At 40.5% G+C, this 24,457-nt stretch overlaps 1 protein-coding gene across 1 annotated transcript in view; it reads right to left on the bottom strand.

The window, feature by feature from the left end:
• The window catches only part of ADAMTS17 (ADAM metallopeptidase with thrombospondin type 1 motif 17), a gene marked incomplete at both ends in the record, with an annotated part of 165,463 nt that overhangs the window by 107,439 nt on the left and 33,567 nt on the right, over positions 1-24,457 (bottom strand). The window contains one exon of the mRNA XM_079541061.1: positions 19,330-19,373. Within this exon, the coding sequence (XP_079397187.1) occupies positions 19,330-19,373 (44 nt within the window). The remainder of the gene's footprint in view (positions 1-19,329; positions 19,374-24,457) is intronic.

Raw genomic sequence — 24,457 nt, 5'->3', positions numbered from 1 at the left:
GATTAAAACTTGGCTAGCTTTCCTCTTCTCAATATATTTGCTGTTGGGAAGAGAGCCAAACTTGAAGTCCTGAAGTCTGCTTGGCACAGATGAAGACTCGCTGCATATCCATATGCACAGAGCAAACCCCCCATTCCCCACCATTACAAATTTGATGTTGAACTGATGTTTTTCTCATCTTCTCACAACTCTTCTCTTTGTGCAGCTCACACACTGCCATCACTTACACTCCCATAGCCTTTCTTAACATCCTACAGGAGTAAAATCAGAAAATCCTACAAATCATTCACACTGCCTTTCCATTCTATTGCAATAATACGTTTGACAGAGGCTTGTATTTTCACATCAAGTCAGTCACCAAAGGAATCTTTCAGTGCTTGCAACGTTTAAAGATGAAAAATACTTTTTTTTTCTATGATGTCTACCTATGAAAAAAACAACAGAGGAAGAACCTGTTAAGCTGCCTCCAACACATTCTCTGTTCTACAGCTGAATAAATAGAGGTCCCAAGAAGGCAGACGTATCCAAGTGAAAAACAACAGTATCTATAGAAGGAGTCTCTCCAGCTTGTAGTCTAGATTTTAAGGTTATTACCATCGCTGTCCTACAGAGCCTCCAGCTCCATTGGTTTCCAGGTATCATCCAGAAGAAGCTAACAGCGTGAGATGTTCCTTCATTTTATGTGCTAATTCAAGGCCAGATATGCAATTTTAGTGGCACAGATTAATTTGGTGTAGTGCTTGATAGCCATTTGGATGCCAATTTCTGTTAATCCTGCAGTAAAAACATGGTTTCCATTAGAATTTAACATTAATGTATGGAAACTGTTTTGCTTTGCAATATTTTTCATTGTCACTGCATTTAATGAAAACCACACTGGAAGCAATGCAGTCACTGCCAATCACCAGTAAAGGAACTACAAAATCCAAAGCACAGGAGGAAGCTACAGTCAGGTAGGAAAACAAGGTAACAACCAACATTATTAAGCATTTTTAGAGAAAAGTTTCTGATGCCAAGGACCATGCAACATAACTTATCTCTAGGCACTGCTAGAAATCAACTACCACTTCAGAGGCCTCTCTATTAGGATGCCTCCAGCCATAGAGAGAACAGAAAACATAAAATAAGCTGAACCTCAGAGCGTCTGAGAAAGAAGTCTGTACTGACAACTTCATACAACTTGCTGCAAATTCACCCCCACAAAAGCCTCTTCTTACTTTGGGGAATCCACCTTAACTTCAATTTCAGCACAACCTCTATAAAACTCTGCCTCTTGCCTCCAAACCAGCATGATCTGCAGAGATGTAGCATGCTTTCTCAGAACACGAAGTACTCTGTGGCTAAAAACCTTCCCTATGAGACTGACTGATGTCATGTAGTGAACCAATAAAATCTTTTCCTGGTAACTCTGAAAACACTGTCACTTTCCCAAAAGCCAAGTAAGGAAAATAAATAGCTAAACAACATGTAGTTACTTTCTGAATACCTTGATTTTCAATACATACACCCTGAAAGACTAACAAATACAATCTCTCCCTTATATCTATAATGCAAGCTGTGGGTATAATTCAGATGCTTCTACAGCTGATAATATACTCCTTAGAACAGAAGGTCCTAGTGGTACAAATGAACAAAGTGCACATTAGCTTTCACAGCGGATACTTTTCGGATAATGGGATCTTTACTGAACTGCTATGGCACCCCTGGTTCTACCAACCCCTGGGTTGCATTTCAAATGACCAGGACTAATTGTAAGAGCCAGATTCAACCACACACCTTAGTTTTCTTGTAATGGCTACATGGAGATACACCCAAATGTAAGTCATGGCACTCCTGAAGCCCAACACAGCTTCCCAGGGGGCTCTTCCAGCGTAGGCTGAACTCCTTGCAGGAATGTGCTCCACCTGTTTTCAATCAGATAAGCTCACATCTAGTTGGGGTTTGTCTACACGCTCTTTCTGTAACTTGTGCCATGCCACAACTTCTGACAACAAAGCCTCGGTGCAGGTAAACATCTTAATGTCAGTAGATCTCCAAAGGCGGCAAGATTCTGCAAATAATTAGTGCAGAAAGAAGCACTGTTGCTATCATCTGTTCCTCCTTGTTTAATTACCCTGCAGGACAGCAATTAATGGAACAGGAGGAACCTCTTCCCCAGGATGGCCAACTTTGAGCTTTAGCATTCAATGTTTCTGCAGGGCTTTTGTGTTTCCCAGGAACCCTCTTGTGGCTTTCTCAGTACAAAGGATGAGTCATTTTTCTGCTCCTTTACTGATTAGCCCACACACAGACACTCCCCACGAAGTCAAGAGCCTTATTCTAACGCTACTGGCATTGAATTTACACTGTGCTAATTCACTGATTTCAGCAGTCTCTTCAAGGGGCTGCCCAGGCAAAAACCCTAGAGATTAGCATTCTTACGACTTCAGGAATAAATGTCCTCCCCTAAATCCACAACATGCGACTCAAAAGCGTATTCTGAACTCAGGAAATTGCTCTACTTACTTAAGCACACAGTTTACACCTAGAAGTCAGTTCACTAAGCCTAGATCTGTTTTCCTACACGTCTTTGGCCTTTCAGCTTTTAACCATACCAGTATTATATTGAGCATATTTTTTCTCACAGACTCCTGCATCACAAATACCCTCCTTTCAGACTGAAGGAAAAGACTGAATAAAAATGCTAGGAGGCAGGAATCCTTCAGGAGCATGGCAGAAAAGCCTAACCTCTCACACTGCTAGTAGCACGTTGGCTCAGATACCAAACTAAATGAGGTGGAGAGCTGACACAGTCTAACATCTTTTCGGCCTATAAGAGGCCCTAACAAAGGCCTACAAAAACACACCATACAATCAATGCTGCATTCTGCCAGTAAAGACTAGATAACCTTCAGAACACTTCCTAACCACCCCCTCGTCGTCGTCCCCCCCCCCAGGTTTGGCATGGGCATCTTTGAAAACAGCGTTCCCTTCCAATGGCTTGGTTCCATCAAAGGTTTGTGATTACAAATGTAAACATTCACCTTAATGACTGCAGCTGAAAAGAGGTACACTGTTCACAGGAAGGCAAGGAAAGCTGGAAATAAGCACAGTGATTAGCCTTGTAGAACAGATATCCATCGTGAGCTACAAAGGGACCACTGATCTTGTCTTGGAGCAAAGGAATGCATGAAACAACCACTTGAATTTATTCCTAGTACTAATTTTTCTGCTTTTCACAATAAAATACTAGGATCTAAGACCTCAGCAAAGGAGATAAAAAGAAATATCCTTTTTTATTTGCCATCTGCTCTTTGTTCAGCGTGACATCTTATAACCCATTAACATTACTCTTCTCTTTCAGCAAACCACTGCTTCCTCAGATGACAGCAGATTAATAAATCCTCCTCATCCAACCTGACAAGAGGAGTTGCTTTATTAACTGGAGCATCGGAAGCAGGGTATCATCTATGTGTTTACTCTACTTTGATATGCTAACCGACACATTCCAAAGAGCTTCTCCCACTCCCTCCCCAGCGACTGGAGCTCAGGCTGTTGATGAATACGAATATCTAGCAGGCAAAATACAGTGTTTCTTTTTGCACTCCTGTTTCTATAATTTAGTATAAGGTTGTGGATATTTAGCTCAAATCAAACGACCATTCCCAAAAGCAGATTCTCAAACCCAGGCAACTAATTCACCATCTGTTCATAGGCATCATTACACCGTGCTGAAAGCCTGCACGTTCATGCACACATGTGGAAATACATAGGCTTAATTATCCAAAGTAAGATAAATTACAACAGCTGTACTCCTGTTAAGAGAAAAGGCAAGAGAAGAGTTAGCCAGGTGATCTGAAAGGACTCTAGATGGGGAGGAATTGATGGACTGGATGAGTCAACAAAGAGTGCTGGAAAATATACAGAGCCTAGCCTAATTCTAACTGAGTGAACAAGATGGACAGATTAGGAAATGAAAGGAGATGATGACAAATGCAGCAAAAGGAGATAACAACCATGTTCTAGAAGTTTTCAAGAAACATGACTTTGATCTCACAAGCAACACTGAACTACTTTTGTGGGAGGCTGGGGTCAAGGAGGACAAGAGATAAGATCAGAAGGGAAGATAAGCTCTCAGAACTTTTGCGGCTGCTTAAATGCTGCAGGGAAATGGATCCACAGTCCCAGGTCAGGTGTTTCTGGCATAAGAGCTGCCTTGAGTAAAGGTAGGAGCCAGCTTGCAAGAAGGCCTGAGAAGGACATGGAAATATTCAGGGACGAAGGCCTCTGCCTTGGTGTGTGAAAAGAAGTGACATTTAGAATAAGGAAAGGACAGATAATTGAACTGATAAGGAAGCAAGCAATGGAAACCAGTGGAATAAGCTGCATCTTTCAAGACATAAATAAGTGACTGAAAGGAAAAAAATTGCATTTGCCATCAGAAAGCAAAACGCTTAATGGAGACCGCAGTGCATGATCATCGCTCTGCTGCACATATACCAGTATCAGCTTATTAATATCCATCCTGTCTCACAGGGAACTTCTCATCTGAAGGTAATGCTCCTATAAGAAATCAAAAAACAATCCTGGCATTACCTGTAGTAGCTGCAACTTTGCAAACTGTATAGAGTTTCAAAATCCCACACAGGTTGTTTTCACAGTGCTTTTTCAGTTCCATGACTTCCAGTTTTGAATCTGACAGTTTGTTCCTACAACTCATCTGAGCCATCTGCTTCAACAAAGGGCCTGAGTTTAGACAGAACGAAGGGGAATGAAAAAGAAAGATCAAATCAGAGCTTTTATTGAGACTGCAAAACAGAGAGGAACATGGAATCCAGCAGCAGGGATCCTGGAGTCTTCAAATACCACAGTATCTCCTTTCCAGAATGAAGAGACAAGGTCAGACTTGGAAATATATCAGAAAAAATATTTGGAGTCTCTGTACCAAACAGCATCTGATTTAAGAGCTAATAGAACAACTGGAACTGAATGCTGGATCCTGACTTTCTCATAATTGCAAACAATAAAACTCATGAAGCTATTCAAATAAATTAAAATATACTTTTAAAAGTTTCAAAAGCCTTACTGAGCCACACAGCTTTGCCATCATGTTGGTCAAAAGGTGGATTAATCAGCAAGGATGAGTCCTGCAATCACTTAAACAACATTCAGCAGTGTATGACAAGCATTGTTTCCATGTCTGGAGAGTTTCATCAGTCTGCTGAACCAGGCAATTCTGAAGATGGCTGAACACCTGTGTTGCTGATGAATGGCATTCTTCCACAGCTCTCAATTAAATTCTTTCCATGTTCTTAAAGAATGACTAAGCAATTGTTGCTCTCAAAAAGTGAATGAATCTATACTTTCGAAACATGTTAACATTTAAAGTGTATTTTATTTTTAGGCACCGTATGCGTGTCAAGCTGTTCTCTTGGCAAAATAAGAGCAGCTCAGGCGACTAGCAGAGCCAGCCAGCAGAATGGGATGATTCACAGTAATCAAACTTTGAACAGATGCTTTTCCAAATTGCTTCTGTGATACTTCTCAATTACAGCTCCTACATCCCGACTTACAGAGTTATCTAAGCTCCTGGCTTCTTTGTCAAACTGCCAGCCAACACATGCACTGATAAGCTTATTTAACAGTTCTTGGTTCAGCCCTTCTGTTTTAATTCTTTGTCGAGTGCTGATTTAACCTCACAGCCTGCTTGATGTGAGAAACCTGCAAAATCCAGAGTTTGTGTCTGATAAAGTTAATAGGGTTGAGTTACTCTGTTGAAGTGAGGACTCAGGCTGAAAAACCTGTACCACACTAAAGCTTGAAGCTTGTCTTTAATTCTTCAGCACTATTACCTCTGCTCCAGTACCAGGGAGTGAACGTAATCCTTCCACCACTGGGCAGAAAGAGGAGACGAAGTGACTGCCATTGCTCTGCTTCTCTCCTCACACAGCACCACAGTCAGACTGCCTGATAGCGAGGGCAGGTGACAAAACAAGAAAAGAAAAAACCTCTCACTGCAAAATTAATGGCTTGATTTTTCACACAGCTGCTCTGGGGCTTTCTGATGTACATGTAGGCGATGTGAACTTCCCTTCAGTGGCAGCATTAGAGGGAGGAGGCTTTCTCCTCTAGTTACTTTATCCTCTTTCAGAAATTTCCAAAAATTCTAATATTTCTGCGACACGTCTTCAAATTTGGATCATGTTGGACCATGGATTAAAAAACTTATGTAAAGACGGACAGGAGTACAGCCAGACACAAGTACAAAGTGCACACACTCCATACAAATCATCAGTTTAAATGACTCAATCTAAAGTGCCATCCTCCAGACTCCCCAAAAGAGCTGCCCACTCTTACTTCTACTCCATAGGAAGGGAATACTCGCATGGTATGTCATGCAGCCATAAAACATCACAGTGCCAGGAGAAGTAGAGGCTAATTTCAGAGGTAATGTGAAGATATTTTTGGTATGTCCTGCATCTAGTTTCTTTAGTACCTCTCTCTAAATTACTCAAAAATAAAATGACACCTTCAAAGAACTTAGTAGCACAAGTTAGAGAGAAATTTTCACCAAGATCAGGATGAACTTTTCACACACTCAGTAAGAGGAAGTCTCTCATGTTCAAACTTCTGCTCCTTCTGAAAGAAAACATGAATCTGGATGAATACTGCTGAGCAAATTGCAAAGACTGATAGCAGCCAGAAGAGTCCCTGCGGCCTCTCAGATACAAGTCAGTCTCAGTCTTGAGGCCTTTATACTCTGAAGTTTATAGAGTGAATTCAGATACGGCAGTACATGAGGCTCACGGGAGGACAGCAATTGCAGGCAGCACTGAAGAATCTTACTGATGCTGTATCCTGCAGAGGGCCAGTGAGACATTCCCATACCTACATGTACTACTGCTCTAGGTTTTTATGTTAAACTACTGACAAGGGGAGAATTGTCCCTTGTCATATCCCTCTAAATAAAACACCTCTGGGAAGTGCAGAAGCTTCTATATACTTCTCTGCTATATGGTGACATTTCCACTCCTGAATCAAACTGATGTATTCCTGATTAAAACCATGTGCTGAATCTGCAGCACAGTGGACGGGGCAGTGGGTTTTCAGCTGTCAAGCCCCATTCAGTAACTGTGACTCGTGGAGAGAATTTAGGATGGTAACAGCTGTGCTTTCCAGCCAAGCAGATAGTGCACCTTTGTACAAGCTTGCTTTGGTGTCCAGTAGCAGTGAACTGTCAGCTGCCATGTAATGAGATTAATTTCCCAACAAAGCCTCCAGATTAATGACAGCATAAATAGCTACATAGCATTCACAGAAAAAAACAAGCTGGACATGTATTACTTCCGATCTAATTGTACCACCTATCACAGTCACCATAAACTTGATTAAAATCTTACTGAAATCAATAGGATTATTGCCACTGGCTGTGGAGAATGAGCATTAAGCCATTTCCTGGCTTTTTACTTTGCTCCCATCCTCAGAAGGTTGGCCTTTGTTTCTTTTTTTGTTTGCTTTTTTAATTCACTGTAAAAACAGAAAGCTTTTTACTTCACCTTCCAGACCATGCTATGGCTCAGAGACACCAGTGCATGCCTGAGTATTCTGCATCTCTGTAAACACACCAGTTCATTGAACAAATAAGGACTACAGCTTTCCTATGTTTGGACATGCATCAAACAGCAAAGATAAAGATAAAAATAGAAAAGAGAAATTTTGTTGAGATGTTCAATCAGAAATCATCATTGACAAAATCTCCTGTGTGAACAGCAGCTCCAAAGACATGAGGCAACCCAAACACCAACTATTGTATATTCTTGGTTGGTAAGATTCCCTACTAAGGACAAAGACTAATACAATTTTTTTTTTCTGGCTACTACAACTTTCATCAAGTGTCTGAACTAAATAAACACACAAAAGAGCCAATTCTTACAATCTAGGCAAGCATTCAGTTCAGGTCACAGCAGTTTACGGTTCAGCTGGTAAAGGTCTCTCAAGATAAACGACAGGAAAAAATATCTAGAAGAGCAGATAAACTCTGACCAGCACTGCTTTGTTGAAATCCAAGGCAGGAGACAGTTCTAAGAGGTGAGTGAAGGGTTTACAAGGTGGCAGCAGTATTTCCACAGAAGCGATCAAGAGTCACATTGCAGGACAGGCATAACCAGGAGTTAATCATCCATACTTGAAACCTGACATGACTAAGGCAAAGACAGTATCTTGTCTCTGACGTTCTCCCTCTGGCATAACCAGAAAAGATGACAAACGTAGACATACAAGATTGGAAATATGAATGCTGTCTCGAGGTTTCCTAAACAGAGATATAAAACAAATTCTAAAATAAATTCTATTTTCAATTTTTCCTTTTCTGTCATCTCAAGTATTTTGAAGACTGATTAGATTGCTGGATTCATTTTAGAGCAACAGTTTAATATTCCAATAAATAAAAACATCCACACAGTTTCCTCACTTACTGGCCTCTGTTTACTTATAAAGAGCTGCAGTGTTTACTCTGTTTGTCTACTACAGAGCAAATATTGCTACACATGCTTGAGCTTGATGGATGACATAAGTAAAACCAACAAGCAGATGCTCAGCAGAACATTAACGTGTACCCAGCAGTCTAATTATGGCCAGACAGAGCCTTAATGCAAACAGATCAGTCAAAATGGCTACACAAAAATGTATGACACAACTACACAAAGCCAACAAATATTTTCAACCTGCTGACTGCTCATGACCACTAACTAAAGTAGAAATGCAACGCTAATTCCAAGTTAAGCAAACACAGAAATCCTTAGCATTCTACAAATCATGCTGAAAGAACGCAGGAGGAGAAACATATTTGATGGATTGGATTTAGCAGTTTTATTTTTTTTCTAAAGGTTAAGTGCAGTTCTAGGAGCTGATTGAAAGGGCAAAAAAAACTTGTCACACTAATGCAGACAAACCCCTTACTGACTGTAGGAATCTGAAAGTGAAATTTAAACGTATGTATAGGAGAACCCGAGTCCAAATAAATATTTGCATGTACCTGTAAGCTGTCCTTTGAATCACTGGATTTGGTTTGGACAAAAATCTCCCAGAAACTAAAAGTGAAAACCAAAATTAGCTGTGTATGCATAGGAGGCATGTATGACATTCACAGTAGGTCCAAATTAGGTCTAATTAGTCAAAATTAGATTTAGGTCAAAAATTCACTGTCTCTTACTTCCACACCTTTCTTTCTAAAATGGTTGTAGCTTGATAGGAAACCCCACTGTTTTCCACAAGGAAGATCTGGTCAAATTCAGGTATTCCATTACCTCTGAATTTAGAGATCGTGCTGTGAGCTTGTACTGGAGGACAGTTCCTACTGCATTTTCACCAGGCTGGTCAACACAAAGAAGACTTTCAGTGGCATGAAGTCCTGCCACATGACCAATTCCTATTTGCGTTATGTGCAACATAATCACAACCAAGAAACCTGGAGCTTGTGCTGGGGCATCAGAAGGTCCAAAAGGATTAAAAAAACAAAACAAAACAAACAATTTCAAGGACTTAAACTTATTTTTAAATCTAAGTGCACTTAGAATAGCAAAATCCTCCCATGATCAGACACCCTGTGAAATAGGCTGCTTTTATACTACATTATGATACCAGATGGTAAACCAACTTGAAAAAAAAACAAATGAAAAATCAGTGAAGGTCAAACTTCCTTTTCTAGGGGAGGTGCTGCCAACAAACTATATTTTTTCTTGTGTTTTATGCCGACTTCTCAGCGCAGCTTTCTTGGTTATCACCAGTAAAAATCTCATCTCTGCATTTTTAAACCTGCTCTCAAAATTGCATTTTAGTCTTGGAAGCTGCAAAATAAAAGAAATGTAAAAGCACAGTACACAACTGTCCTTCATTTCCTTCCTCTACTCTTACATATCCTGTGTGCAACTGGAATGCTTCTGATTATTCAGTGGAGCAAACATTACAATGAATGCAATCATGCCTTACTGCCCTACGCCTGTAGCCTATTGCACAGCTACATACAGATGTTTTTACACAGACTGGTTTTCTAGCTACAGGGTCTATAAAACAATAGAAACTATCTGAAATGTTTTCAAGCCAGCAAAGGATAAAGGCACTGAAAAGCAGTCAATTGGATAAAAGCCATCTATGTCTGACAGGGGAAGAAGAAAAACTTCAGAGGTTTTTCAATTATAAATGCACCATGCTTTCTTAAACAGTACTTGACTGCAGTCTGCAGCTGACTGACCAGGCTGGAATGTGTGAACAGAGGTAAAAACAAAGCCGTGGGCAACAAAAAGAAGGAATTCAAACCTCTGGTCTGTAGAAGGGCTGAATCATTGTTTTACTGACCTGAAGAACCAGATGCTGCATAAAGAACCCAAGCTCACACTGGGAAAGCCTAAGAAGAGATAGCATTGCCTCCAGCTGAGGGACCAGGTCTGAGACTCAAGAGATGTGGGGTACACCCAGCCAGCTCTATCCTTTAGCATGCCTCTTCAAATCCAAAGGTTTCCTTTTCTCTATACAGTACAGACAAACGTTCTGATCTTCTCAGCGAAGAGCTTTCAATTTTACTGAAGAAAAGCAGCATGTACAAAAACAAATACCCACAACATCTGATTAACAGGGAGATGCCATGAATTAGCAGGTAAGGCACTGGAGTGGAAGTCAGGATGTGCAAAATCTGTTCCCTGTCTTCAGATAAGAAACAATGGGCAAATACTCTTGACTCATGTTTTCCTAGCTCACTTTGTCTGAATGGTTGTCATGGCAGAAAAGCCTGCTTTCTGCTGTGGAAAATCTTGTCTTGGCATTTCTAGCACAGATATCAACAGCGAGCGATGGGTTATTTATAAGGTACTGACAAGGAGGTTTGGCGCTGTAGAAAACAAACATCTCTCCTTCTATAGCCTTATGTTTAAAAAAAAGAGAAAGAAGGAAGCAAGATGAGCTATGAAAGCAAAAGAGGTTATTTTATTTTTTAACATTCATTCTTGCAAGAATCCTCCAGAGGAACAAATCTTCAGCAACGGGAAGTTATGGAGCTAGGTGTGAAGTTGGTGAAGCAGTGCAGAAAGCATGTAAAGCCTGCAATATGCAAACCTCCATTGACATGGAAGAGGTAAGGGACAACAGCAGAAATACCCTAAGAAACAGAAGCTGTCTGTCTACAGATCTAATATACCAAAATTGTTCTGCTCGTGCTTGCCTCAAAGACTTCTCAACTTCTCACAGACAGTAGCAAGGAGCAGTTCCAGAGCTTTTCTTGACATTTGTTTGGCAGTGTGTGCTTAGCTGGACATCAATTAGACTACTGCCTTCAGCCTGTTTGCAAATACAAAGACTGCTTTCAGAGATAAACAGCAGAGATTTCTTTAAGTCGCGATTAAATGGAATTCGGCCATAAGAAAAGCCTTGGTTCTTCAGGCAGTGTCCTACAAATCATCTCTAATTTAGAAAACAATCACGGCAGAGAAACTGTCCAGGAGGTAAAACTGTAACTCAGCAGCTCTAGCATTACTCATACAAATTCAAAATACGAGAAGTGCCTGTTGCACAAAAGAAAAAGCATTCTTTTTCAATTAAGGTTTTGATTATTTTTACTCCATGCTAGAAGAAAATTACTATGCTACTTCTGAGAGGCACTGTCACATATGTTCATTGGGAACTGTTAATTAAAACAGTAATAACAAGACAGCTTTTCCCTGCAGTGATTGCACGTCAAAGCTCTAAACATAGGAAGGGGCCGGGGGTTGAGAAGGTGTGGAAGAGAAATCTTGCATAGATATCTTCCCTTCGAGCTAGGAGACTAGAGACTAAAATTCCCAGGTGTTTTGTGTACACGTCTATATAATTTCACACAGACGTAAATGGCCCTAGAGTGGAATGCAGAACATGTTTGCACCTGTACCAATCGAACTGCACAGTGATTTAGTACGTAAAGTGAGCTATGACATGGAGGTGAAATGAAAGGATAAAGTCAGAATAAATACCAACAAAGTCACGGCAAACATTTTCCCTCACGACATACTCCTTCTAATCAAGGGAACATAAGGAGCTTAGGCACACACCAGTTTGACTTCAGGTTAGGATTTGGCTTGGAGTCCTACATTCCTGACAGGAAACTACCTCAACACAATACTTGCAACCAGTCAGTTTTCTGAAGATACCCTTCCATTCAAACAGTAATCAGCATTCACCTTGCACAACAAGGCAATGCGACGGCCTGGAGGAATTTTACTCTTAAATACATTGTCTGGTAAAGGAATAATATTATTCCTTTCTGCAGCATTTTGGGCAGTTGTTGTCCAGCATTTATCAAAAACACAATACTAAAAGCCATCAACAAGACCATGGCTGAAGGGGAAGTTTTTGAGCAAAGATAAGCTTAAATATACTGCATTAATTTTGCAAGGAGTCACAATAAGACAGACAGAAAAATAATTAGAAAACAAAGTGAAAATACATATTGGGGCTACAAAAAAGAAAATGATGTATGGAGGAGAACTAATAAGGAACTGCTGGAGGTTTATGAAGAACGAAGTGTAGCAAATGCAGGGAAATTCCATAACCCCAGTGGGCAAGTCATGCGGTTAGCGTGATGGAAGACAGACCATCCAGGCCTCTCCCAGGAGAGCAGCTTCTCAGTGTCCAGCCCCAGCTGAACAAAAGAGAAGATGAAGGAACAAAATTGAGCAAGAGTTTCTAAGATCTCTGAACCACCACCAAAGACAAACAGACCTTCAACAAAAAGGCAAGGGAAGGGGATTAGTCATGAGAGCAGGAGAGGATCTGTGATGCTTCAGAGCTACTTACATATGGAAGGGGGAGCAGTGACAAATGGTCAGAAAGATCTGTCACTGACTCTCCCTCCACTAAAAGCTTTCATTTATTTTAATTACATAAGCTAATTGCTCCCCCTGCAAGACATGAAAAAACAGAGAGAAGATGAAAAAAAGGTTGATATAACCAGAAATTCAGAAAACGGCACTAACAGCTTAATTTTCAGAACAGAACAGACTGGTTGATTAATTACTTATTTTCTATGTGTGATGGGAACATAAAGGATCCAAACCAAGCTGCTGGTGTTTGGCTACTATCTCTCTGCCATAGTTACTTCCCATCTAAGGAGACCAAGAATCCACTACTGACATGAGAACATGGAATGAATAAAGACAAATCTAAACAAGTCTACTGAGCTGCAAAACAAAACCAAAAGCAAACAAAATTCAAACGCTTCATTTTCCATAACAGCAAAAAGAGTAAAATAGGTCTTTACAAAACAGTATCAACACTTCATTCAACTAAATACGCTGCACACATCATAAGTGTTCATATAAATCAATGAGAAAGCTGATGTATTTCACAATAAATAGGTAGTCTGCTTAAACTGGCATGCCCAGCTTTCTTATTTTCTTGTTTTACAGGCTGGACAAACAGAAACAGATTGTTTGTACACGGCCTTTGTTTGTATTTCCCACTTGCCTTTCCAAAAGCAGACTGGTCAGTTTCACTTTTGTTTCTATTAGGTTTTGTTTTCTGGCTCTCACAGACTATTGTTTCTTTGTGAGATTTTACAAACTTTCAGTGATTCTGAATGCCCAAATAGAGACAGCTTAATTGAGATGACAGCTAATTTTCAGGAAGTACAAAGCACCAGCCTCAGGACATCAGGTTTTCCAAAGACATCTCAGGTACCCCCAAGCCACAAGTCTCTCTAGGAATAAACTCATGCAATGAATCTAGTGGAAGCTAGATTTATCCTTCAGAGGCTCACAGCTGGAGACTGAACAGCTGTGCACACGCAAAGCAGCCTTGCTGAAACTGTGTCCCCAAAACAAGCAAGAAGGAAAAGCACAAACAGAACGCTGAAGCGAGGAAGAGCAAGGGTTGTGTTAGCAGGGATTTGTGATTGAGTGGCTGCATTCATCCCAGTGTTTCTATTAAAATGTATGCAATCCTATATTAAACTCTACTGGCACACAAATTTCTGTTAAGAACTTAGAAGAGGAGAGATTGCTAGCTGGTGAAAAGAAATTGGAAGGGCGCTGAGGGAAGGGTGGGGCACAAAAGATGGTAGTGATGAATATGTCCAATAGCACAGCTCTGCACTGTCTGAGTTGTGCAGCCGAGTATTTATTCCTTAGCAACCAGAAGGCAAGAGAAAGTCTTCCACTGCACTGCAGCATGGCTCCCTTTGGTTTTGTAAAGCCAGCAGCCTAATTCTACATTGCCATGCACAGCCACAACTGATAGGAAAATCTGCAGTGCTGTGAGGTCCTGCTCATTCACAAACATCAAATTAATTACAGAGTGTCCCTTTAAGGGACATTTTAACTGACGGTATGTTCATTTTAATGCACTGAAGTGTGTTTGATTCTGGTCTGGAGGACAGTCTCAGTAAGGCTTTTGCTAAAGCCAGGCACTGCTTCTCTAATGAATTGTTTTAAGCAGCAGGTATTTCTATTTATTCTGGCATCAAATAAAAACCCGCCCTGGAATATACAGAAACATTCAACACGAACCACTATGGAAAATGTTTTTAATGTGAGAATTCCTTTTCTTTTCCACTCACAGCAAACCAACTAGTCTTTTCCCTTTCCTTAGGGATTAATTCTCTGTTGTGACACTGTTAAGGGACTGCAATCTATATTACGCAGGGAGGAAGATTTAAATGAACAGTGCAGGGCACAGGCAGGACTGATAAGAACTGTTACTGCTGAGAACAGAACCACCCGACTGCACAAGCAAATCAGCAAGGAAAAGCTAAAAATGCATTGTCCATTTTTCAGGTGCTCTACATGCAATACAAAGGATAAAATCTACAGTGATGTGTAGAACAAGTGTCAGATTTGGAAAACTACTCATAAGAGAGCAGGGTGTAATTGATAAGGGAGGGAAAATTAGCCAATAGCACCATAGGATGCAGCTCTCCATGATGGCACTTCTCATGAAAGGAAGAAATGACCACAGTATGACCCAGTATGACTGGGAGGACAGCAGAAGGACATCATCTGCACAGCTACCGAACAGCAACACTGGCAAACCCAAAACCACACGCATATCAGTCTGTGCTTGGAAGAGGCAAATAAATAAATACAGGACACAAATTACAGATGAATTTATAACCCCCAGGACCCCTTTAATAAGTTACCTTGGAGCCTTTCAGTTAAAGCCAGTCAGGAGGATGGGATTGTTTTCCCAACACACTGATTCACTTGTGGAAACAGCTCGGAAAACTGTTTCTCAATCACTTCTGCTCTGATGCTCGCTTTTCTCCAGGCAGTGATTTCTTCAACTAAGCCTGCCTGTCTGCAGTATATACACTGCATCCTGCTTTCTTTTCCCCAGCATCAAGCCACAGAAAGCATATGTGACTGCAGAAGAGGTAAAGACATTTTTAACCAGGGCAATTTAAGGATATTTAAGACACTTTCTCATTTTCCATTTCCCAATTCCATACTGCCCCTACTTTTACTATTAGCTGAATACAGTGAAGTTTCAGCTTGGATCTGGGGTAACATGTACACTGAGGAATCAAGTCCAAGCTTTGCCTTGAAATATGCAGGATCATTCCTAACTAACCATAAAGCTGCTTTTTTGGCACTAGCAGTGGAAATATTGAACGAAAGGGGCATTCTCAATCTGCTTATGTCACAGAAAGGTTGGATCCTTACAACGTGCAAGGCTCCAAGCTGCAGCTTGATATTAATAGCTAGACATTAAACTCTCAATTTGGCTGGCTTAGAGGCAGCTCAATTGGAACAAAGATTTTTCTGCAGGAAACAGCAGAGCTGGTTGGAGTCGCATCACGAGAGATGAGCCTGAAGCAGCAGCAGACTGCAAACTTTTTGACTGGTGTGTGTCAAGGTTATGTTGCACAAAGCAAACCTCCTGCTCTCCAATTGCAGAGCCTATCAGAGGTACCAGCGCCTGAGACTACTGAAACACAACTGTGGCAAATGTGTTGCATGCAGTGTTTTCCTTCTTTCCCCCTCCTTTTTGAATTCATTCATTCTTACAGCTTACTCACAAAACCAAGCAGGGCAATCAGCATTAATAAAGTATTCCTTAAACAGATGTGGTTCTGTCACTTGACACAGTCAGTGGGGTATCACCCCACAAAGACATACCTACATATTTTCACAATTTTTGAGCTTGTTTCAGCCATTATGTAACCTTCCACACTACCTTGGCAGCTGGGCCTAGAAAATTTGAACCAAGTCCCCAGAGCAACTGGTTTCAGAGAGAGGCCCCTGCCAGAATACAAATACAAACCTCCTGCTGCTGTTTTCTCTCTGTGTCTGCATAGCAAGCAAAGATTCCAGACAGGTTTTTCAGTATGGATCTTTTGAGCACAAATGAACACCTCTTATAAACCATTTAAATTTCATAATCCCACTTCCAAACAACAGCTGAGTCTCAATATTTCCACCAAGAATTCTGCTTGCATATTTCTCACAACATATAGAAAGAAAAAAAAAGAAATCAAAGCACTGTCCCCCATCCCCCCCAAATACTTACAATGCTTTAAATAGATTATTTGCACTAAAATTAGTCTAACAGTCTGTATATGACTAAGCAACATTAGATTGCTGACTCACATTTGCACTATACATTTTATATATATGCATCATACAGTTTTATACATGAACTACTTAAGCCATACAATCTGTTGTAGCTTTGCACTAAAATCCCCATTTCATAGAGGCAGACAGAAGCATTCCAAACATAAGTGACTTGCCAAATGTCACACAGAGCTCCAATGCCAGAGCTGAGAATGAAAATCAGTATTCTACAATCCAGATTCTACACCTCATACAGAGCAGCAGCCTCAGTTTCCTAGTTTAGGAGATGGCCTGCTCACCAAGAAGGTACTTTTTCCTTTAAAAGGCAGCAGTGCATCACATTGCAATGGTCAGCTTTATCCATAAGAGGGTAAAAAAACCACACACATCTGGTGAGACAGTTCTTCACATACAAAGGGGAAGTGCAAGGTAAGGAATGAAAGCAAGTTGCAGTTCTTCAGAACTTTGCTGTAATCTCAGCGTCATCTTCAAGACCAAATGCAATGTCACTCTTTGGAATGGCTTCTTGCTCTTGTAGGTACATTTGCTGATTTGGAAGTTAAAACACTGCTATACTGAATGCAGAGTCAATGATCTCCATGCAAATCACAAATACGATTGATTGGCAATTAGACATGTGGCCCTTAATTATCTGATACAATCTCACGGCTTTAGCACTTGTGTAAGAACTCAGAAACATGAACTCTTTTCTGGATGTGAATCTCCAAAAATCCACCATTCTCCAATTTCATACCACACTACTGCATTCCTCCTTAGCAAGAGAGCAGAAGAACTGTTATCTTCTTTCAGGCTCCAAACATAAGCGCTATTTCTCAAGGAAGCAACAGATGAAATATCAACATATAGTGTAACTTGGGTGGACTCCATTCAGACTGCAGGCCTACCAGAACAGTTCCTAGTTGTAAGAGTTTTGAACAAACATTTCAAAATATGCAACACAGAGATAAGGGCCTCAGCAGGTAGTTGATGTGAGACAACTGCAGCAGTTCACCAACTTGGGCACAGGCAATAATGCTTGAAAATGGATGCCATCAAAATTTTTACTTAATTCAACAGTATTAAAAAAAAAATTAAGCAGGTATCTTATGATCACAGAATCACAGAATTGTAGGGGTTGGAAGGGACCTCCAGAGATCATCGAGTCCAACCCCGCTGCCAAAGCAGGTTCCCTACAGCAGGTCGCACAGGTAAATGGTATGATGAAAGACTTGATCTGGACACTGACTCTGGGGTCAAACAACAGAAACAGCAGGGCATAGGAAACGCAGAAGTGAAGATGCTAGCACCAGAAGTAAAGAAAAGCAAGACTGAAGAGAGCAAAGAGACCAAACTGTTCTCCCTTATTGGAATATCCATCTTCTCAAAGTCTACAAAAAACTACAGCAGAAATAGCATCTAACAAGTTTAATCTTTATCACTCTGACCTTCCACTTTTTTCCACTAGAGCCATAGACTTCAGCACAAGAAAGTATTTGGGTAGTTTACAAACAGGAAAAAAAAAAAAAGTAAAAAACATTTCCTTTGTCATGCATGTCTACATCATCCCCTGAACAGAGATCTTCAACATCACTGTCTTTAAAAATGGAAAAAGCCCTGACCTTGGTCAGCATATATCTTCCATCAGCTTTTCTTCTTCTTTATTTCTATATTATATCTTACCACAGGCATCTTCAGATGCAGACACAAAAAACCTTCCTCTGTAGTAGCAGAAGTGTGTTTTCAATTGGACAAAGAACAAATGCAATGTGAGAGATTCCCATTGGAAAATTTAAACATATAAGCCTTGCTCACGTTTAAAAAGAAAACGTATGCATTTTTCAGCTCTTTATTTCCTTCCACCTGATCAGACTCCAAAACACAGAGAGGGAAGGGTCTGCATTCTGAAATGCGACTTCTATAAGCAGCCCCAGAACTGCTGAGGATACCCCACGTCCCTCATCACCTGCTGCTGGTAGTAGAGACTCATGGTCTCCAAGTGCCTCTGCAAACCCTGAAGTTTAAGACCAGCTGAAAGTCAGGATCCACTCCAAGTTCACACAGTACGTGGGATAGCGGGCAGTTCGACTTTCAGGCATGTTTAAAAAAATTAATGTAATCATTACAGAGAGGATGTTGAGTTATACCTCCACACACTGCTGCTACTGTCAAGATTAAAAAAAACACACCAGATGAACAGAAACAGTGAAGATTACTGCTACCTAAGTAGAATAAATAAATAGATGGATCGTGGAGGATGTAAGGACTCTGTGAATCCAGGCTTGGGTAAGATTAAAGGCAGTTAGGAAGCAGGCGGCGGAAAAGAAGATTTAACTTGGCTTTCCTACAATGAGGTATTCTTCTCCATGCCTATGTGCCAATTTGATCTGTGAGTGTTGCACAGGTTCTTACAGCTGCAAATACATTCATTAGTTAGCAAATCCTTCTCTGAGAAATGAGGTGAGGGAGCACTGGAAGGAACATTACAGACATACTAACAGACAATTTCTTAATCTCTAATTATCTAATTCTACATCTGCTCCAAAAACATAAGGTTACTTAAGATTACTTCCTAAACTCAGAGACCTCCAGTGCCTAGAAGGGTTAGAATTTAAAGGATTATCTATAGTTTGCACCCCTACTAATCTGTATTTGCATCACAGAGGTATTCAGAATAGCAAACCCAGCATCATGTTAAATCAAAGAATGAAAGACTGCCCCAAAAGCTCCTCTCAGCATACAGTTGGCTATCAAAATATTCTCCCCTACTTCTTTGACTTACCCACAGTGTCACAAGGCTCGTCTTTGTGTACGCAGAAATCTGTCCTAGAAAGCAAAACAGAACAGAAGTCAAACGTATCCTGTGCCTCCAGACTCCATGCTAGGAAAAAGCAGTGATGCACAATTTACATATCACAGGAGTAGAGGGATTTTGTTTTTTATTTAACTGCTGTGCAGTCTACACAATGACAACACAGACAGCAACACTGAGAGCTGCTACAAGATTACAAGTAATTATGTGAATCAGCTCCATGTCTTACTATCTAATTTAATACTTCAGATTTTGCATGCAAAGAGTACTGCAATATCATATATGAGACTGTCTTTAGGAAGTCAGACTTCAGCACCTGGATTGATAATGAATCTCTCATTTTGAGAAGAGAACTGCATTATCAACAGTGGCAGGAAAGGACAAGTGGGGTCACTGCCTGGGAACACAGAACTGATCATCTATAGCCAGAAATTCTCAGTTCTTCTTTCACTGCAATACAGAAGGACAAGAGAGAAGCAGGACTAAACAGACAGTGACAGATGTTGGTAGAGAAAAAAAGAATTTCAGGATTTCCCACACAACAGCCAGGTAAACAGGCTTCAGCTAAACACATTACTGTCAACTCTGCCATGTTATGGTTGGAATCCAACACAGGTTTAAAAGGACTTTATCTTCTCTCTGTTATCCCTCCACATCTCATCCAGTCTCCCTGAATCTCACTAAAGCAGGAAGATGCTACATATGACACTGGCATCCACGTATCCTGACAGAGATCCACGGATCTTTGTCAAACAGAAGCAGGAAAAAAACCCTTGACGCTCACTGTTTAAGTAATACCACTTCAAGTGAGATTTTGTAATGAGAACCCTCGTGAGAGCATAACAAGCACGGGAAGAGAAGTATTTTATAACTAAATTAATGGTTTGAATATATTTTAATAAGCAATTAGGCCTAAACATTTAGAAACTATCCTCAGACCTGCTCTGCAGCACCATCTGCTATGAAAAGGAACAGAAAAGCATCATGTACATTTCTGAAGTTCCTTAGCCCAAGGGAAGCCAAGAAACCATAATCTCTGTTGTGGCTTTCCTCACCCTAAGGGAAGGCTAGTGAGAGAATCACACTAGTACAGCTGGAATGCGTTGTTTGAAATGCTCAAGTCCAAGAAAGGATTTTGAATTCAAGAGTGTGGCAAAAAAAAAGAATGGAGAAAGATTAGAAGTACTTCTTCCATGAATAAAAAGTATGAAATTGGGCTTTATAGGAAAAGGTATTTAAGGCTCAGGATTGTTGCTAACAAACCCGAAACCTTCACACCAAACTCTTTAGAAATGAGAAATCAGTTTGCCAGAGGCTTGGAAGAACAACTATTACCACCTCTTGCAAAGCAGGTATTGAAATCTCAGAATGCTTAAATTAGGAAAAATGTAACAACTATCAACGTGTTAAAAAAATCGGATAGGAACAAAACAAAATTGGAAGCTACGACCACACACCAGCCCCAGCTTTCATTTTTCACTGCAGCCTTATTGTGTCTCGACACCTTGGCATTCCAGCCCTCCCAAAGAAGACTAATGACAGCCTCCTGACAGAGCTGGCAAAAGCACACCCGCTTGAGTTCCCAGGGCCAACTTGACAGAGGTTTATTTAAGGACTTATTATGTTATATAAACTGGTAAAGCAAACAGATGCTTTTCTTGTGACAACAGATAGCTGAACTATTAGTAAATGGCAAAAGGCCATTGCTAGAGAAGCTTCTCTCCTCAGGGGCTGGCTGGCTCTGCAAACAAAGCACAGCAAATTTTGCTCCTTGCACTCCATGATCTACACTGAAGGGTGTCTGGCACTTGTGGGCAGCTTCCTGAAGAAACTGCCACCATGCCATAAAACAAGGGGTTTATAAGTACTTCAGCACAAATTGCACACACTCGTAGAAAGGTAGAACAATCTTGTGTGTTAAGAGAGTGCTGTGATGCTGCCTGGTCAGAGTAGGACTTGAAATAGGTCAGCAAAAAGAACTGAACATAATTACCCAGCTCACTGCATGTGGGCTTGCAAGTATGAGATTTCCCAGCCTGTCCTATGAAGTTCAAGAGACACCATACTTCCTTCTATTAAAAGGTTTTGCATGAAGATGCTATGCTTTAAATTACCTGGACTTATTAAGTTTTACCCTAAAACTCTGGCCAAACATAAAAACACGTTCAAATGAGCTCAGTAGATCTCAGCCTTTTTTCAAAGACAAGATGCTGCCTAAATAAAATCTACACATTGAAATTCATAAAGTCCTTTCCTGGAAAATCATGAGAAGGACTGCAGACCATACAGGCAGTAAGAAAGATCTGTCTCACCTGTGGATATGTTACAAGATGTTAGCAGGATGGTTTACATAGCTATACTGGAATAAAACTCACTCCAGGAGCTGCCATTCAAATCCAAGGCCAGATCTGACCTTATCACACTAAGTCTTGGATAATGTACTGAAATCGCATGCTATGGCAATGAAGTAAATTTCCTCTCCATTTTTAGCCATTGGCTGAATCAAGTAGTGCATGTGTTCTGACTTCTTATGGACCTTTGAAATTCTCAGTCATTATCACTTTTATCATAGAGTATGTTTTCATTAGCAAGATTAAACAATTCCTTTGAAAAAATGACAATAAGTGGGTTGTTTTATTCAATAAAGAGAGCCAGAAAAGAAGCTCAGAACTCCTCCTAAAGTCACTCTTCCATCTGGCTCACATGAACTGGAAAAAAATACCTAACTGTGCTAAGCTAAATTCTGCAATTCAAGTTCTTCCTGTAAGAAAGGAGGACAGTAGCTGAACTGTGCAGCATGAATGACAAGTATTCTGTTTAATAGTCAGTTATCAGCATCCTTCAAATGATATCTTTTAACCATTTTAACCCTGCTGGGTCACAAAGTTAAAGGATAGAGGAAATGGGAACAGGCAAAACTTTGCCAAAAAGAAAAAAAAAAATCACCCTAAATATATATTTAGTAGCGCTATGTGCCCAGCTTCCTAAATGCATATGGAATTGCTTCACTTGCCCACTTAATGGGATGGTGAAGAGCTGAAGAAACGCAGAGGCAACAAGCAGGCTGCAAATGGAATAACTACAGCAGTTTATCAGAGAAAAACACAAGTCTTCGCTGAGTAACAGTTCTGAATTATGTTCTTATCAGTGCTGATTGATTCTCTGCTATGCTCCCTTATCACCTATACTCTAATGACTGACCTAAATGACCAAGAAGCTGGGAGATCAACAGAATATCTGAAGATTTTCTGAGGAATGCAAAGAATAGAAGATCAACAGAGGGAATGTGTTTTAAATGAAACATGCTTCTAGGATCACTAAGATACTGATTCTGCAGAAAGAAACCATGCTGGTCAGCTGCCCATTAAAATATGAAGTATATTACCTGTAAATGCCAGAGATTTGAATTTCTGTAAGTTCAAAATGAGAATTTGAACAACAAAAGTGTGATGATTCTAGACACCACTGCACTACATTCAAACCCTCATAGATTTTTACCACTGTCTCCCTTACCTACTTAAGGCAGTGTACACCTTATTGCAGATAGAGTACTCCCCTTACCTGTAGCTTAAGGAGGTCATCTACTTCCACATACAATGAGTATATGGGGAAAACCAGTTACAAGTGAAGTTCCAAGAACCAAGCGTGCCATGGCGTTTCAAATGAACGCAGCAAGACTGAAGAAAGTCCTCTGATTCCAGAGATCGAGCCCAGATAATCTATTCCTACTCTTAAAGCAGCTGCTGAAAATTCAGCTTCTGCTTTTTCTGGTTCTATTGCTTGTGCTGGGCATGCTTTTGCTCCCGTACCCTTACTGGTCACTGTAGTCTGGAGAGGGTCAAGGGACACACACTGCCAAAGCCAAGAGTAGAAACCCTGACAAAGGAATCGGGCTGCTTGGCCAGAAGTCTTCCAAGAACACAGCATCCTCTTTGCAGCAGAAGCAGGTTGGAAGGATACAAGTGAACACTGGTGACCTATCAAACAGAGAAACGCTGCTCTTACACAGAACAATGTGCTCCTTGGCCTGAACTTTCTCACAAAATCTGAACCTAGCTTCTGACCCAACTGAACCTGTACTTTTCCAACTACTCCAATCACAAAAGCTACATATTTACTGAACCCAATGAACATCTCCGCAATTCTTCCTCAAATGCCTGAGTTCAATTCATTTAACATGACATTATGCATTCAATTTGTAAGCTGCAGACAGAATGCACAGATGAAATGATCCACTCATTCCCTTCATCCAGTGCTCAGAACACATCAGAAGAGATTCTGTATGCCTCACTTGTCATGCAGGACAACTGGATGCCCAGATGAGTTCAACAGAAATGTTAGTTATTTATTTAGGCTGTGATCCAATAAAGCATATTCTTAACTATAACCAGGATGTTCAGCCCAATGACTTCAAAGGAACCACTCACCCTGCCTAAAATGCTAACTAGTTGCTTAGGTGCTTGGGTTGGGCTACAGTGAATATGATAGAGAGAAAAAGATCTGGGGGGATTGCACACATCTGTGAAGGTGCACTCGTCACAGCTTTGCTGGCCCCATGCCCTGCTTGCCAGCTATTTTACTGAACACTCACCACAATCCAGTGGACAGTTTGCAATGTGACTGTTAACACAAAAGACAATTGCAGTCAAAACAGCAGCTTATGCAAAAGCACGCATTTCTAGTTACGCTGTTGGCAGGGATAAAAAAGGTAGCACAGGTGAGGAATATCTAACTGCAGTACAAACATTTCTTGTCTCAATCTAGGGAAGAGGGAGGTAGGAAGTAGTGTCTTTCAAGCAATAAAGAAGCCATCTTACACTACATTTTTGTGCTCACTTTAATTATTCAGTAGTAATTTCTGAAACAATGCATTCTCAAGTTTAAAGTACACAGTTTACACAACCAGATATTTGCTGCTCATAACTTACTATGAGCGTAGGGAACATGGAATTTGCATTTTACTCTGAGGTTGAGTTCAGGTAGGGAAAGTACAGGGAGAAAAGACTACGGGTTAACATGAAAGATATCCTTTTTGTTTACTGTATCTAGGCCATACTCCAATATGTTTGCTTCATCAGTAAGCAGTGCTGCAGGTACA

The sequence above is a fragment of the Tetrao urogallus genome (genome assembly GCF_951394365.1).
Source record: "Tetrao urogallus genome assembly, chromosome: 11".
Classification (NCBI taxonomy): Eukaryota; Metazoa; Chordata; class Aves; order Galliformes; family Phasianidae; genus Tetrao; species Tetrao urogallus.
This window is presented reverse-complemented; position numbering and strand designations above follow the sequence as displayed.